At 46.0% G+C, this 17,969-nt stretch overlaps 1 protein-coding gene across 1 annotated transcript; it reads left to right on the forward strand.

Annotated features, from left to right (window-relative positions):
- Positions 1–8,090: 8,090 nt before the first annotated feature.
- On the forward strand, positions 8,091–16,541 carry LOC8040575 (L-galactose dehydrogenase). The gene is made up of 6 exons (XM_040216880.3): positions 8,091–8,174; positions 8,274–8,404; positions 8,651–8,753; positions 9,293–9,424; positions 15,491–15,579; positions 16,457–16,541. Exons 1-6 carry the CDS (start codon positions 8,091–8,093, stop codon positions 16,539–16,541), a joined length of 624 nt encoding a protein of 207 aa, XP_040072814.3.
- Positions 16,542–17,969: the final 1,428 nt, after the last annotated feature.

Consider the following 17,969-nt stretch of genomic DNA (forward strand, 5'->3'; position numbering starts at 1 on the left):
AAGTACAAAATATGTGCTGAACGGAACCGCCTACGGAAGATACGTTCTCATCAACCATCCACACTGCCATCTTCAGAGAGTTGTAAAATGCAACCTGTGAAGGTAGAACACCCGGAAGATTCGCCTTTCACCATGGGGGAGCTGTTATTTGCGCTACAAACAGCTCGGAGTAACACGACTCCCGGTCCCGACCACATTACCATCGTTGCGCTGCGCTTGTCTACGATCTTAAACAGAGTGGCCCAAATGTCCACATTAATGTAGAGTTTTTAATTTTATCCGCTCCTTCCTCTGCTACCGGCAGTTCCAGGTGATGGCGGGTGGCACTGCCGGGGCCCTCACTCCAAATTACACAGGGGTCCCTCAAGGTGTTGTCCTTTCCCTTAACATTATTTAACCTGCCAATGGCCGAATTTGCATGCGTTCCAACTTCAAGAGGTGGATGGGCTTGGGGTTTACTATTTATATCAAGATGGGACCTTCTGGGCCAAGACCCTTGACATTATAACTAATTTATAGATGAGGCAGGTGTGCAGCTATTTCTTGACAATACAACGTACATGATAATCGCGTGCCGCTCGGGATTCGCGCTTAATGTAGTAGCTCATTTAAACCTTTCGCTAATGAGGTGCCGCTCGAGCGACAGGAAATCAGTAAAATCCTAGGGCTCGCTATCGATCAGGACGGTGGGGCTCACAGCTGGCTCCGTTTGCTTAAAGCTCAATGGAAACACGGTTTGCATATCATCCAACGCACCACCACCAAAACTTGGGGGAGGGGGGGGGGGGGCACAGGGGAACATTCTAAAACAGCTAGCACGCACACTGTTGGTATTCAATGCAGTGTACGGCTACAACTATCTTGAACTCACCCCCTCCCAAAAAAACCCCAAAAAGAAGTTCTCAATCGGTCGGCCATGAGAACTATCACCGGTCTCCCGAATCTTACCCGAATCGAACGGCTTCACCAGGCCGCTCAAATTAACACGCGGAACCATGCATTGCCGAGCGTCACAGCGCCGCATCACAAAAAAACCTGACGTTTTCGTTGGGTGATTCGCGCTAGGGAGAAATCCCCGGGATTTCTCGCTCGTGTGAGTAGAACTTTCCGGAAAATCCCAGCAGACCTTGCAACGAGGGGAATTGTGGGGCTGTTGGCCTTCTTCAACGCTTGTCACAAACGGCCAAATAGCCTGTCAGCAGATAGCTGTCCTTGCCAGAGTACGCTCCTGCCTTGTGGATAGAGATCGCTTCCGTGTAGGAACCGTGTAGTCCTATTTGTAATGTTTTTATTAAGGTTTCTTCAGATGTAGCTTGTAGAGGCAATGGGTCAAATGGATGGAAAAAGCAGAACCTTTATTAAAAACACTTTCGCCGATCTGTAAATAAATAAAACTAATTAGACGTCCTGCAGAATTGGCCAGGACAGTACATTGAGGATCTGTAGGTAAAGACCGTGCGGGCAATCATATTGCTCAGCGTTTTTAGCCCCCTTTCAACGCTTTTTTTTTTTCTATTCAAACAAAATGCACAGACTCAACAACTTCTTTAACAAATGAACAAAAACATTCTACAATTGCTCTTCAGGCGCTTCCTGTTATTGCCGAGCCAATTCATAACTCAGCATGCAACGTGAAAAAAGGATGGTTCGGTTTGACTAAACGTTATGTAAATCTCCGCGGTGTGTGGTAGTGAAGGACTGGCTAGGACTAAACACACTCGATGGCCGTGAGGCAGCAATGCACGCAGGGAGGTCTCAAGATCGGGCGCCGTATCCGTGATGACCCAGTCCGTGATGCCCATATCCCGGGCGGCCGTATCCGGCCTGATCATACCCCGCCTGACCGTAGCCGCCATGGCCATATCCCTGATATCCGTAACCGGGACCGGTTTTGGTCCCGTACGCCGAAGGCGCGTAGGGTGCTCCGGCCGCTCCGACCGCACCGGGGCCCGTCGGTCCGACCACCACGGGGTTGGCGTTGAAAACGGCGTCGGCGCTGGCCCCGGCCTGGGTGCCTGGTTCGTTGGTCTCCACGGTGGCCCTGAAGCCGTTGGCGTCGGCCACGTAGTTGACGCGTCGGTACAGTCCGTTAGCGTCCGTGTAGCCGTACGAGCCGGTCTTGACGTTGTTGGCGTCGCCAGTCTCCTTGTGGAACAGCTTGGTGCCGTACTCGTCCACGTTGTCGTAGCCGAAACTGTACGGCTGTGGAGGCTGCAGCAGTCCGGAGGCAACGTGTTACAAGAGGCACTCGCGTGACGTCATCAGCAGCGCGAGCTGTGGATGACGTAGCTCATCGTCTGCCACGAACAACAGGATTGTAGCGGTGGAAAGAATCTGGCGAACGTTCGATGTCAGTACGCGCTCAACAGGAAAGCGCGCAACTATGGCCGGCCAGTGAATACTTACACCTTTCCAGAGCTTGTCACCCAGGCAAAAACTGCCGAGTCACTGGTCTGCAGTTGCTTGCGCGCTGTGTGACATTCAGCCCACTAGACAAAGATGGCGGCGCTCAGAGGGCGATTATTCTCAACATCCTGCGTAACAGGTTCGTTTCTTAAACAATTTGATCTATTGCCTTCTTGGTCGCTTTTTTTTATTCACAATACATTTGATGAATATTTTGTAGGGGCGGAAAAGAATAATTACTAGCAAAAAAAAAGTGTCCAAAAAAGTGCGAGTGGGATAAGGGCGAGGCAGTTTTCTTATAGCCAGCGGTATAGAATTTATAGGACTTGAGCACCCCCCCCCCCCCCCCACATCCCCCCCTCCAAAAAAAAAAAAAAAAAAAAATCCTCGCTACGCCACTGGTTTGGGGTATACTATATACCTTTACTAAATTCTCCAGGCAATATACTCTTTCTATAACAGGTGTGTTAGAAATGTGTAATCCATCTTGGCTGTCAAGTAATCCGCACCTGTAAAATGCCGGTGTATACCGTGTCTGCTTTTTCCGCTTTGACGACAACTTAATTTGTACGAAATCATTTTTGTCGGGTGCATGAGATGTCAGAATGAATTTTGTAACGTGTCAACATTCCTCCTACACTTTCTTTTCCGGGTCTTATCGCGTGACTTTCCGACGAGCCGGCCTCATTTGACACGCGTGTCCGTTTTCTTGTTTTGTTCGTTTCCTCGGCTCGACGGCACCCGTATCTGTCACAGTACATTATTCTTCGCTCTCCCGAGGGTCTTGGCGCAACCCGTGCCCATTGGGCCGACACTTGAGTGTATAGAAACTCAAGCGTCGTAATTTACTTACCGCGTTCAATCATTCTTTTGTATTCGCACAGAAAGTGTATAGTACCGTTTTGCAACACTGTGCCTCCAAGCGTTCAGATGTCCTAAATTGACGTAATTAAAAAAAAAGTTGCTTTACGTACGCGGTTCGTCTAAAGCAAAATGGATGATTGGGCTAGTTGGTGCATCGAAAGAAGAATAAACGCCTCAAAAGCTGGGACAGAGAACAAGAGGACACCGATCGCTAAAGCTCACCAGAGTATTAAAACCCCTTATCACGTATATATTCTAAAGGCTGATGCCTAAACTTGGCAGGATCTGAAACGGTATTCTGGAGGCAAGTGGTGTAAACAAATGTGTCGCGTTTCTCATGTATGTTCCGTCGGTACTTTCGTTGTTATCATTGTATTTCGGATTAGGGTTAGGCTATAGGTCAGAATAGGTACAGGTCAAACCTTAAGAAAGATTGACTCGTAAAAAAGTGTATACCTTGGTTTCCACGTTTGAGAACCGAAGTCTAACCTGCCTGGAAAGCCCTTCTTCTTTCCGACGAATGGTTTGGCGTATCAAATACCAATTGCCTCACCCCTTTCCCCAGCCAATCTGAAGAAGCAGAACGGTGTTCGCATTACACGCGAACAACCTTTAGAAACGCAATGATTAATTGAATTTTTTTTTTTTACTTTTTTGTAGAAGTGCAGTTTTGCACTACAAGAAGAAGAAAACTGGTGTTCGCATTACACGCGAACAAGCTTTAGAAACGCAATGATTAATTGAATTTTTTTTAAACTTTTTCGTAGAAGATGCAGTTGTGTACTACAAGAAATTCAGGAGCGTCTGCTCTCCCGAAGAGCACTTGAAAGGGGAGATCCAATAGCCTCAATCTACGGAGAACGCTCAGCGAATAACAAAGCTAATATATATATAAAAAAACAAAAAAAAACAAACAAAAAAAAAACTGCTTTTTAGCACTGAGCATAACGTTTCACTCTGCTCAGTGCCACAGCGCAGACCGTTTTTGTTTGGGGGTTTCTAAGCATTTACCACCAGCACCTTCATTCGCCGAGTTGCCTCCATGCGGAAAGCAAGTTCGTCTGCTGAGTCTCGCGCAGGAGTTGCGGTGACGTCAGAACGACGCCGAGCTCTGATTGGCTTTGATTGAAAGGATAGTGAGTAGACCTCAGTGCTCGAGGTCTACCCACAATTCATTTGCAATCGACCAATAAGAGCTCGGCGTTCTGACATCATGCCAACCCCCGTGCAAGAAGCAGACGAACTTACGCTCCACAGAGATTGCAGTGACTAGGGCCCTAAACTCGTCAAACACAGAGTTGGAGCCGAAAGTTCGTGGAGCGCGCCGATTGGACGTTGGCGAGAAAAGTGCGAAGTCATCGTCGTGGTAGGCCAATCGGTGCGCTCCGTCAACTTCGGCCCCAACTTTGTGTTTGACGAGTTTAGGCGCCCTAGCTCTGTCGAATGCATGCAAATGGAAATAAGCAGGGTCAACTTACATAGACGGGATCGGACCCGTACCCAGCTCCTGCGTACCCGCGGCCTCCGTACCCAGAGCCTCCGTACCCGGGGCCTCCGTAACCGGGGGCACCGTACCCGGCTGCTCCGTACGCGGCCTGGTTGAACCCGGGTCCGGAGAAGCGGTCTTCGGCCAAAGCACCAGAGAACAGGCACATCAACACCACCTGTAGCAGGACGTATGGGGTATAGCGTCCCCGCTGAGGTATAAATTCTTGCCGCCTTCGAAATTGTTCGGATCGTCGAACTAAAAAAAGGTTTACATTCTTTCGTTTGCTAAGAAAAGGGTGCTCCGACGACTTGCACTTATCGCTGCACTCATTCAACACAGCTATTTTGCTTTTATATGTTTCCAGTGGGGTGCTATCATACGTCAAGTCCTTCATAAGGTGGATCGCGTTTATAACAGTTTCAAACCATTTTAGTGGAGGTTGTTTTAGCGACTGTGTCAAACCATTATCGCCTGTATGCTTTTAACCGGGCGGTATACTGTTCAAAAGCCTCGAGCAATTATGTTTCACGTGAAATATTGGCATAGAAAACAAGTTTGCCGCACTAGCTTGCTGATACCCGACACTGGCAATTTCGGTGCTATCGTTTATTTACCGAGACTCATACTGCGACGTTCCGACAAGCATGCCTGGGTACATGCATACACGCTTATGACGGCCAATAGGATCGAGGCGCACCCGCGAGAGAGCCCTGTCACGTGGTTCATACGGTTAACAGAGGCAATTGTCTCTGTATGCGGTGCGTGTTGTACGTAAACTCTATGTATAAAAAGCACAGCACAGCACAAGAAAAACAAAAAAAAAAATATATTTCTGGGTATTTTTTTATTTTTTTTAGTTTTCTGGTTTTAATTTATGGGCGAATCGCAAAACATCTTTCAAAACTTTTAGTACGTGTGTGTTGCTAGTGAGACGATGCTCCCCTGGACCGAAAATTCACGATTGCATATTGGCGTTCCTGGGACCGGGCTAAATGGCTGCTTACCGAACTACGAGTCGAACATGACATATGACTGCACTCTATACACTAAGCTCTGTTTCCGAATGCTCGCTTTTCTCGAAGCTAAGGACGAGATGGCAACAGTCTCACTGAAGTTGAGGCAACCATCGTGCTTGTCATGCTCTTGTATGCAACGCTGCCTTAGAACACGTATGATGGTAAACGGCTGGACATTTGCGGTATCCCCCTAACATGAGAAATGTAAACAAACAACCTGCAAGACCAAAAATGAAGCCGCACAGTTTTTCAAGAAAGCCAAACTAGCTACACTGCGAAATACAGACTTGTAAGGAGGATTCCATTAGTTGGGCTCAGCGACGACAAAAGTAGTTCGCCGAAAACGAAGAACGTTTTGCGCAATAATCGGCGGCGGGAGGACCTTCGTCGCCTCTGGTGCATCGAGTCATCAAGCACAACTGTACGGCCTTGCTAATAGGTCTCGGATATCTTCCAGCGTTTTAGAAGATCTCGGCGCTATATCTTACCTGAGAGATCATCCTGAAGATGCGAATGGGAGTCGGCGCTGCGAGGTATCCGAAAAAGACTGACGTCCAAAGGGCAGTGATTTCTACGGAACGTGTGAGACCAGTGACAATCAAGTCGGCACGGACCAGCGTTTTATACCGAGCAGACTCCGGTGGGGGGGGGGGGGGGGGGGGGGGGAGACCGTCCCAGTTAACGCGCGGTGTCGTAACACCATACACTATTTGTCTTTCTCGCGTTTTCGTTTCCATGGCATGGTCGCTCATCACGAGTGGTTTGTTTGTCGTGGCGTTCGCGCTCACGATTTTCCCTCGTTGGACGCTTCCTCGTGTTCCCCTTGTGCTCGAACGGTTACGCACGTTGCGACGTCCGGCATGTGACACGGTACGCGCAGACGTAAATCGCCGCGCGGCAAGAACAAAAGAAACCGAGAAATGGAAGAGACACTGTCCTAACCGTGTTTTATTTAGCTCGTATCTCTTCATTTATTAAGGTATGATCAAATGCTTGCTTACTGTAAGCCACCTCAAATGTCTATGTAAAAAAAAAAAAAATGATGAAAACATGTTTTAGTTACCGCAGATTCGACTAGCTGCCAATATGATTTTGCCGTTCGGTCCAGCTGCGTCTTGTCAAGGCCATGCTTCCACGTCCCGCGTCAACGCGCCACCTACCCCAGCTGCGTTGCATGCAGCGTCGGGAATACTCATGCGACGTCTTTAATGAAAGCGTTTGATAATTTCCGCTTAACTTGTGGTTCGAGAAAGCGCTATGACTTTTTTCCTTGTCTGTATCGGCACCTTCAGTATTCGCCTTGGAGATTGCTAGAGATAAGGCCTGATACCGGTGCCGCGATGGGAGCTGTTGAACAGCTAACCTTTTTTGTGTATAATTTTTATTTAATTTTATTGAGGGGCTTTACAGTTTACCAATATGGAAGAAATCAAAATACAGATTACCGAAGAACACCAGAAAAGCATAAAAAACACACACACGGAGGTTTATATAGTTGTTGCGTATGGTAAAGAACAATATAATGCAACTAGGGGAATGAGTTCCATTCAGAAACTGGAAAGTGTAAATGAGAGAATTTGACGATGTTGTTCTGAAGAAACGAGTTGAAGTTTCCGTGGATTATTCTGCACCGGAAGAAATATATGGCCGATGGCTTGATATTATTTATATCTCTATGAAGGCGAATAATAGAACACTTTCGTGGCGGTCAATCATGACTACTAGTCAGGCACGTAGCCAGGATTTTGTTTCGGGGGGGGAGGGGGGGGGGGGCGCCCATGACAAAATGCTGTATGAGAGGGGGGGGGGGGAGAGGAGGTCCCAGTGAAATGGAAGATTTGGGGGGGGGGGGGGGGGGGGCGGGCCCCGTGGGCCTCCCCTCTGGCTACGTACCTGCTACTAGTGTATATTTTTATTAATTTAAAGAAAATATATACTTATTTAGGTATATTTTCGGAAGATGAAGCAAATCGCTCTCTTTGGATGATTTCTTAATTACCTATAAGGTATTACTGACATGGAATACAGATAAAATATACGTATTCAAGTGATGGCTGACTATGTGATCAACTTGGTTTCCCGTGTTGCCAGATATAAGCGACATCTAAGAAAACGCTAGGTTTTGTTAGCTGTTGCATGTATCTATATGGCCCCATGAACGGTTGGGAGTTAAATGGGTCAGAAGGTACTCACCATGTGATACATTTTCGGTAAACGCATCAAAAATGGTGCGTCTATAGTTAAACCAATTGAAAGTTCACTTGGTAAAGAAGATTTTAATTAATTTAGGAAACATTATTTACCGCTTGGCGCTTATGTCTCGACACATAAGAGGCCAAAATGTAGTCATCCGGGTTCTTTATCTTCTGATAAAGCACGCCTGGTTGACGTTTATCAATGTTAAGAAACGACAGAAAAAAAAAATAAATAAGGCCCCCACGTGCAAGTTGAGAAATGAATACATTGAAAATCATTGTTGTTTTTCTTCTTTTTTGGAGGTTCACGATGTGGAGTTTGCCCCAACAATGGATGTGATCCTGCAAGAAACGCTTCCAGCGCTGGAAACGCTGAGGCAAGCAGGAATTACGAGGAACATTGGGATCACCGGGTATCCGCTGCAGACACTACGGTAAGCTTTGCTTGGACAATTTGTTGTAAACATCGTTTTCTGCCTCAATTTAAAACAAATATCCTTTTCGAATTCTCTGTTAAAAACAACTACGACATCATAGGAAGCGATAAGAACGCAAGCCAGCTTTTGGTTTTCCAGACCCTGGGACTGCCTTTTCAGTGGTTTAGTGCTGCATGCAGTAAACCTATATCGTGCTCAAAAGCACATTGCTTATGACATTTCTCTCTTCTTGATTTGCTTCAGGGAGCTGATCGGAAGAAGTCCTGTCAAGATAGACATCGTTCTCAGTTACTGCCGCGGCACGCTGTTCGACCAAACTCTACGAGAACACATGCCCTTCTTTCAGGTAGCTCCAAGTGACTGCACACTTTACTCCATGATGTCCAAAAGTGACAACAGATTTTTAAAGCCTCTAACTATCGATTACAACCTGAAAAACCTCCCGAGAAAAAAAAAATTAAACATATAAGAGCAGGAAATCCAGGAAGCTCAGTTACAAGCTACCAATTTATTTCAAGCTTCAAGGTTATGAAAAGCTTTAGAGTTGCCATTTAAGAATGAGAAGTTACAACGTACGGAAAGCTTCAAAGTTACAAGTTACAAAATACACGTTACAAGTTGCAGGAAGCTTCAGAATGACAAAGCTGAGGTTCCCGAAGAACGTGCTCCTCAGCGAAACGTCAGCAGCCATTTCGAGGTTCCTTATAAGTTCCTGTACCTTTGTGATTTTTCTGAACACTGAAACCGACAGGAATAAAAACCAACTCAAGTCAGCACAGTGAGCTTTCGCTCCACGTGCCCCTGATCTGCTACGGGGTGTTATCCACCCGAGACCTATAGTGCTCTCATCTTGTGTGCGGGGTTACGACTCGCGACTGCACGCAGGGCCGGGGTGTCGGGGTGGCCAACGCGGCTCCGCTGGGCATGGGACTGCTGACACGTGGACCACCACCACGTTGGCACCCGGCCACCGACGAGCTCAAGGACGCATGCGCGAGGGCCTATGCCTTCTGCCAGGTATACTCAATCCTCCCGTGGACTCTGGAACGTATACTCTAAGGACTTTTACAGCTTGAGTGTGTAAGAAGGGTGTTCTACAGACTTACCTTTCAGCACCCTTGCTTCGATCAATACACCACCCTTCCTTTTGAAAGGCGCTGAAATGGCGTGAAAAAGTATGCTGTACGGTGAAGGGAGGCGGACATGTTTGAACGGTATCCGCAGCACTAACAACGACTTCCATCTTGGCGAAGGTTATTTTACCTGCTTGTTGTTCGTAAACTTTCCGCTTTAAAAAATATCCCTAGGGTGCCAGCTAAGATCACTAGCATTCTAATTTCACCGTGTTCGCTAGTACCCCAATAGTGCTGCTGTAACACCCTTGGGGTGTTACAGCAACACTACTTTGTTGTTGTAAAACGTTGTTTTGGGGCAACGTTTTACATTCCTTAAGATGTATATATTTTTAAAGTTGCGTTTTATTGGTTGTGGACCACACAAAAGGCCACGATCTGTTTGCGCAAAGATGAAGAGTGGCCGACCTGCTCGCAACATAGTGAAGAAAAAAAAAAAAAGAAGCTTTCACTGGGTTCAGTTTTAACCAAATCGTTGGCGTGACTCGGGCGCACTAGCATTATATAGCACGCTGTGCGTATGTTCACTTATTACTTGAGCGGGTAACGAGCGACCGTATTTAGATAGCGGACGGCACTGGATAGTGAGAATCCCAATCACAGCGCCTCCACAGGTGGACCAGGAGGTAACCCAACCCCCGCATAACGAATGCTTCTGCAATGAATTGCCCCTTTAAAGGTGCCGCACAATATGCGCTTGTTCAGCGGCGTTCAGCTCGGAACGGTGAAAATGCCATGCTGGGAGCCCAGCGTGCCTAGGGCTGTTTAAAGGGAGGTTGAAATAAAGTGTCAAATTTCTTGTCATCGCAAGCAGTCTGGAAGTAGGTTGATCTAGCACCTTGAGTCACCCATACGGCATTTTTCCCCCTTTGGCTGGCTCTCGGCTGTCCGAACGCATTTATACTGCACGTCGACTGCGAATAATGTCCCGACCCATACAACACGACATATTCCGCGCTGAGGGATGATATGTGTCAAAAAATTTCGAGAATCCAACTGAAGCCTGAGTGAGGAGAGAGAGAGCGAGAGAGAGGTGAGAATTTGAGCAAGCTCAATATTATGTTGAGAGTGGTGCATGAATGCAATGAGTGATTACACCATTGCGAGCCAACCTTTAAAGGGAAGCTGAAGAGGTTCTCGAAATAATGAGGTAGAGATAAAATCTAGCATATATTTATCCCATGAATTTTAATACCTAGAGCATTTTACCCCAACGTATCAATAAACCCGAGAAAGAAAAAAAAAATCCAACAGCTGAGTGTGACGTTCTATCCAGACGTTTCAAGCATAGAGTTGTTACAATAAACGCTAGAGGCTCAGCTGGCGCTAGTGTCTATGGGACTTCCGGTTGCAAATTGAAGCAGACAGCATGCAGTCTACTTTTCCAGTCTTCCTGTGTATTCCTATGGGAAAACGTGCGTGAATTTTGTCTCGTCGCCGGAAAACAACATTAATAACTTTTGTTCTTTCGGTTGTAACGGGTAGTATGTACCTTTATTAATATTGTGAAAGTGTAATTGCTTTAGTTACAGCATTTTTTTTTTTTACCAATGAACGAAGGCCCAAACCTCTGTTCCATGGCAGGTATGTAGAAACGAGCGACGATCCTAAGCAAAACAACGATCGAAAGGAATGTGGAGTGTGTTCAAAGTTAGCCAGCATTCCGTTGGTGCTTATATATTGCTAATATGCCTGTCCTCTCACTATATGAAAATGGCCTTCTCGTGCATCTCTACGAGCGGTTAAAAAAAAAGTCCGAAACGTAAAGAATAAAGTACGTGGGCTACGAAAGGTGTGTTTTCTTATTATTTCCTTTGTTGGGCAGTTTTTATCGCGCACCTGTCCTCTGTCTTTCCCCTATTTGCAAAGATTTGGAGCGTGCGGGTGATGATTTGAACTAAGAACAAGCATCTTCGCTGAGCAGAAAGAATAAAGCAGTACTTATTTATTGCAAATCGGACTATATTACGTGACTTTTAACTTGTTTTGATCGTCTGCAAGCACAAGGAGTTATTTACCCAGTGTTACTGCGTAGTTCTTGCCGTCTCTCTTGATTTTCCACATGTCGTTCGTTCGTTTGGCACGTATATCCCCCATGCTGGAAAGCGTCGACGCCGTGTTCGCGCTAACAGTGTCCGACAGTGCACATAAATGCACGTACGAAGCGGTTTTAACACCGTTTTTAATGCCGCGAATTTCAAATAAAAATGCTGTAACTGACCAATTATTTCGTCTGCGTGACTGAGAAATGTTCCAATGTGCCTAGTACGTACAAATTATTCGTGATATTTGCTCTTATAATCGAGCTCAGAGAGAAAATGCACTCGCTTTTTCCCATAGACATGCATTACCGGAAGTCAATTTCTGACTGCTTGCTGTCTGCTTCAATTTGCAACAGCACACTAGCGCCAGCTGAGCCTCTAGCGTTTATTGTAATAACTCTATGGTTTCAAGCGCCTTGCACGTGCCGCCTGTGAGGAAACGCGCGCAGCGCGTCTGAATGCTCGGGTAACGTTTTGCGGAAAGCGCGGAAATGTTGAGATCTCCGTATAATACATCTTGGGACACAGCGCGAACAACAGACGTGGACGAAGAAGAAACACACAGGACGAGCGCTGACTATCAGGGTTGTAAAGTACCCAGGTAAAAGTAACTGTAAATCGGTAACTAGATACGTTTGTTGTACCTGAGGTACAAACCTAGGTACTTTCATTTCTCAGTATCTGTATCTGTATCTTAGGTACATTTTCCAGTAACTTGTAACTAAGTGAAGTTACTTTTTACAGGTACTTTTCTATTCATTTCGTCAAAATCGTAGAAAATACAATATAACATATAACTGAAAATAAATTATAATTACAGTCTCAAAGCAATTTAACATCACGTAGTGTTTCTACGCAATAAATCGAGCTCAAATTTTGCACTTTACAAAACTAAAAATGCTACTCCTGAAGAAACTCCCTTCTGGTTTTTAAACACCCCCTACAAATACTACTTCCAGAGTTACAGTTATAATTACGTGCGGAAAATAGTATTGGGAGACCTTAGATATGTAAATGTTCATTTCACATAATTAAGCACAACAAAACTGGCAGGCTTCGTTGTCAAAACTTAATGCAGCAGTAGAAGGATACAAACATCAAGGGCAGATAATCTAAGTACTCGTACTCTGGCCGAACGGGGACTTCGAGCTCCTGATGTAGTCTGCCACTGATGGCTGGGCTGTTACTATTCTATGTTGTGGAGGCCCTGTGCTACATTCGGGTCTTTCCTTGGGTGCCGCGGCTTTCCGTTTTACCCCGTCGACATTAGTCTTGTTCTTGTCGACACTCTTTAGTGTTTCCTTGTGAGACCTCTTGAAAAAGCAAAGCATGACTAGTTAATACTTATTGCACCGTATCAGAACAGCTCAGCGGCGCAGGACACTAGTCCAACTAGGTTTCAGCATTAGCACTTGAGACGAAAACGATATTTCTGCCAGACGCCAAAGATGGTCAACCGCGGCGGAAAATTCCGGACCTGCGGGCATTAAAAAGGGAAAAAAGTGGTTGCTTCCAGTAAAACTAAAACGAAGACGATATCTAAATGACCAATGACAAGGCAGCTTACAGATAATTGTTGTGGGTCGGTTCATATTCTCGGAAGCCTAGTTTACCTAGCGCACCCGGACATCTTTGTAACGACTTCTTACCGTCGCTCCAGACGCCTTGAAAAGTGGACTTGCACCGTAATTTTGTATAGGTATGACCAAACCTTTTTTTGTTACCCATTTCTGACGAAGATCGGACTCCGGTTGAAACGTCGAAAATAAAGCTTCCGTTGTTCTACCGAAGGACCTCTATTTCGTCATATATACTATATAGGTGATGTCAGAGTGGCGAATGGGTCTTAACACGACGAAAACGAAGAGTGAGTTGACGCAGGGACAGGCTTTAAACAACGGTTTCGAGGGGTCCTGCAAAGTTCTAAGCCCCAGTTACCGAACATCCGCAGTTTAGAACAACGAGAAATCGGTAGCAGGCGTATTGTACGCACGAAAAGTTGCTACCCTGACGTGCGACGCAACGTCAATCTCTTGGCCGACTGACGGACGTAAGCGCACATAGTAGGGAGAATAACATACCTTACACAGTGATGGAAGTGCCATTTGACCTTTTGGAGCAGGCCTTGTAGCAGGCAAAATGTTGTTTTGGAGCAGGTAGTGGCCTTTTTGGAACTTGGTCTGGCATATGTTGGCATATTACTTGATAATGAAATAATGCTGCATTGCTATATACAGCCCATCTCTATTATTGGAACACAGCGTCTGTCGCCTTTTTAAGACATGAAATATAAAATTCAACAAAGTAAACACAAAAAAAAACATTTTTTTAAATAAAGTTTATTTGCTCGTCAGATAAAAAATACAATTAAATATGTCACACTGAGTTATGATGGTACAGGATATTTAGTTTTATCAGCCTGCACTTCTTTTAAGGTATCTGCAGCAGCATCTAACGACTCTCACTGTTGTGGAATGTTTTAGTTCAGATTAGAGTTGTTTTTTGGGCAGCAGCTTCCAATATTGCGGTATTTGATATTCGCTTCAAAAATTCCGATTCATTTTCAATGTGCTGGCGAAGTCACGATCGGATCACGGCGAGTTAACCCGTTGAGTGCGCTCCTTGGCCTGCACCGACGCGCTGCAGAGAAGCGACAGCCGCGGAGCAGACACCGTAGTCGCGCGAGTCGCGCAGTGCTTTGTGCTCCGAAAAGGACGGTGAGGCTTTACCGGCACTACATCCAGAGTTTGGTGCAACTCAACTATAGGGAGTATTCACTGGCGGCCATATCCGTGTGCGCTGCTGCTGAGCGCGTGCTGACGGCGAGCTTCCGCAGTCCTTTTGGAGCGTGCATTTAGCACCATCATGGTTGCCGGTCTTGGCAGGCTACTAATGTGAGCTCGTTCTGAACATACGCTCTAAACATCGCCCTCAAATATGGCGTCCAGTGAATACCTCCTATAGTTCGTTTCTGCTTCGGTGCGAGCGCAGCCGGAGCTACAAGCGCGCGCATGGAGCCCGTAACGGTGCCCACTCTGCACGAGCCCACGCGCGAGTCAGGACTCAGGAATGCACAGAGCATTGGGCTCGCGCTAGCTTTGACTTCGCTGGTAGCTAGGCACGGGAACAGGGCGAGGACAGGGCGGGCACATTGACTCCAATAAAGCATGTTTATCGAACTTGTTTTTGTGTACATCCCAGTATACAAAGGATTTACTTTTAATAATAATGTGACAAATTTGAGAAAAATACTTGACGTGAAAATAAAAAGTACCTTTGAAGTAACTGTACCGGTACCTAGGTACATTTTTAAGCGAGTAGCTAGATACGCACCTAGGTACATTTTCGTATGAGTAACTGTAACTGTATCTTAGGTACATTTTTGAAGTAACTTTTACAACCCTGCTGACTATCAACTGAATTATTTTAATAGGAATGATCGTTTTCATGTGTTCTCTTATTAAAATAATTCAGTTGAAAGTCAGCGCTCGTCCTGTCTGTTTCTTCTTCGTCCACGTCTGTTGTTCGCGCTGTGTCCCAAGATGAATTCCCACCAACTCGCCCAACTATCCATTCTTCCGTATAATACGTCACAATTCTGTCCTCCCACCGAAAGCAACGGGAAGGAGGGGCTTAAGCGCTATTTTGAAACCGCTGCTGTGGCTACTCGGTGCATCAATTTGAAATATATAATTTTGATATTCGATAATTCCGGAGGCCAAACAATAATAATAAAAAAAAAGATAGACTTTTTTTTCTCAAATACCGAATTGCTTTAGTTTCCATTTAAACGAGAACGCGTGCGAGGAAACAGCAGTCGGCAGTCTCGGGCTGCAGCTGTTCCACAGCTTCGCACCGCACGATATTCACTCGTTATGATGTCATGGCACGTGTCGTTCTCGTTACAGGAGTCCGGCGTCAGCCTCGAGAAACTCGGCCTCGGCTACAGCTTGTACAAATTCCCCGGAGTACACACAACGATCGTCGGCATGAACAGGTTAGGGAGAACGTGGCGGTCGAGTGCTGCATTGCAAAGCGAATGTGGGATCCCTGCAACGACCTCGCTTGCTCGTGTTGGTGTTGGTTGGTCGCACAGCAAGGCCGTGAGAGAGAGAGAGAGAGAGAGAGAGAGAATCGCCAAAAAGCGGTTGTTGGTTTGACGTCGTAGCGCGCGAGAGCAATGGTTTTGCACCGTTGGTTTGAGGGGGGGGGGGGGGGGGGGGGGTTGACATCATTTTCTTTTCCTGTTTACGCTCGGTAATTACGCCGTCAAACATTAGACTTCGTTGGAGATGAGATAAGAGGACATTAGGCGTTCTCTGGATGAGCTCGCACGGGCGACAGCACCAGAAAGTTTCAGCCGACCGGTGTTTGAATTTATTTCTTTAAGCATGGCGGTTTACGCAACCGTAATGACAGAGCCGGGAACATGCCATGAACGCACCGCGATGCCCCCATAGTATCCTAATCACAATATTTATTTTTGGCAGTTCTTATTTCTGGAAAGGAAGTTTCTATTTCATTGGAGGTACGTGTTCTGATCAGGCAATGGCGCTATGCTCAGATATTATATTTATATCTTTGATGAGTTTTTCGTAGAATTTTCACGGACAGTTCCATGGAAATGTGTGCGTTCCATATCAGCTAAGCGTTCAAAACAGATATGTATATGTATGTAACCCCAAAGATAAAAAAAGATTATTAAAGAATTACGGCCCTGCCATGTGGACATGCTAAAGTACTGAGCTTTTTTTCTTTCAGTCACTATCCTCCTTTTTATTGGTTTTCAATATTGTTTTGTGTGTATTCAAAGTTTAAAGGAAGTTATTCCGCTTTCCGAAATTTCATGTGACTTTCCTCGTGTTGTTTTTCAGCCCCGACACGCTTCAGAAGAACATCGCCAGCATGGAAGTTACTAAAGACGAGGAGGTGATGGCTGATCTCGTTCAACGCAAGTAATAACCCCCTTGCAGTTACATAAAAAAAAAAAAAAAGACATTCTCGAGACTTACACTTATGGCTACACGGACACTCTTTCCGCACATTTATTTTGAGTGCGCCCTTTTTGAACGTAAAATAGGGTGTTGTTGTATGGCGCACCCTTCATTTTTGAACGGTGTAAAGGGGTATTCACACGAGGGAGAAATCCGGGGGATTTCTTCACGGAGCGCGCATCACGAGACAAAAACGCCAGGCTTTTGCACATCGCAAAATCCTGGCGTTTTTTTCGCGGGATGCGCGCGCCGTGGAGAAATCCCCGGGATTTCGCCCTCGTGTGAACACCCCTGAAGTTATTTTTGAAAAAGGTCGTTTTGATTCTTATATTGTTTAGAGGGCGTCAGTTCCCGCATATACCAAGTCCTACATTACAAAACCGCCTATTCATCTCGGGGCAAGAGTAAACATGTGGACTGACTTTTCTCGCGGACTACACTGTGTGGACCATTGAAAGCCTTAAAATACGCGCAGATTCCGAAGGATTTTATTATAACTCGTTTTGAAGAGAGTCCTCGGATAAGGCTCCTCTTTTTCTCCGCTGGGCGAAGCTATCGCTTGTAACTCGCCGACAAGCGCCTTTTGTCGACCACTTCACTCGGAAGAAAATTCATCCCAAAAAGGGCGTGTCGCGATCTTTGAACACGCTTTTAACAAAGAAATAAGCTAAGCACAGTTGTGGTTTCAGGTTTGTTGGGACGCTTAGAGCGTCTAGATTGTGTTGTCACCAAAAAAAGGGACGATCTCAGTATCGACTTGGTGCTATGCCGTGAATTGAGGCAACCTGCTTTTTGAAGGAGTTTCGCCGTACTGACTCTCGCTTCAAACAGCTTTAGCGGAGGTTGTTTTAGCGACTGTGTCGAACAATTATTTCCCGTACCGGCGCTCTTTTACTTGGAGACACATTATTTGTACCTTTATGGTCACTGACACGATGAAGACGGCAGGAAAAAGTTCCAGTTGTCCAGCTGTTTCTAGCGCGAGCCTCTTACCATAGGAGTATTCACTGGCGACCATATAGCTGTGTGCGCGAATGCTGAGCGCGTGCTGATGGCGAGCTTCCACAGTTCTTTTGCAACGTGCATTCCGCACCATCAAGAGTGCCTGTCTTAGTAGCCTATTGATGTGAGCTCGTTCTGAGCATGCGCTCTAAACAGCACCCACAAATATAGCGGCGAGATGTTTTGGTGGCGCCCTCCTATGGTTCCCCCTTGTGACGTCATTACCTTGCGAACAACAAGTTCGATGGTGTTTGTAAATAGCACGGTGGAAGCCTGAAATCATTGCGCTCTCAAAGCAACACTGCCAACACCGTCGAAATTAAAGTTCTTTCATTCCTCTTATTTCCGTCGATGGTATACCCTTTCCGACGTCATAGTCAGCTTTTGGGCC

This window comes from Ixodes scapularis, unplaced genomic scaffold, assembly GCF_016920785.2.
Source record: "Ixodes scapularis isolate PalLabHiFi unplaced genomic scaffold, ASM1692078v2 PGA_scaffold5__190_contigs__length_132052651, whole genome shotgun sequence".
NCBI lineage: Eukaryota > Metazoa > Arthropoda > Arachnida > Ixodida > Ixodidae > Ixodes > Ixodes scapularis.

Bases quoted from the DNA above. Each gene is read 5' to 3' on its own strand.
- LOC8040575 (XM_040216880.3), top strand. From the start codon at position 8,091: ATGTCTCGACACATAAGAGGCCAAAATGTAGTCATCCGGGTTCTTTAT. The intron at 8,175-8,273 runs GTTAAGAAACGA...TCTTTTTTGGAG, and splicing joins CCTGGTTGACGTTTATCAAT to GTTCACGATGTGGAGTTTGC. The intron at 15,580-16,456 runs GTTAGGGAGAAC...GTTGTTTTTCAG, and splicing joins ACGATCGTCGGCATGAACAG to CCCCGACACGCTTCAGAAGA.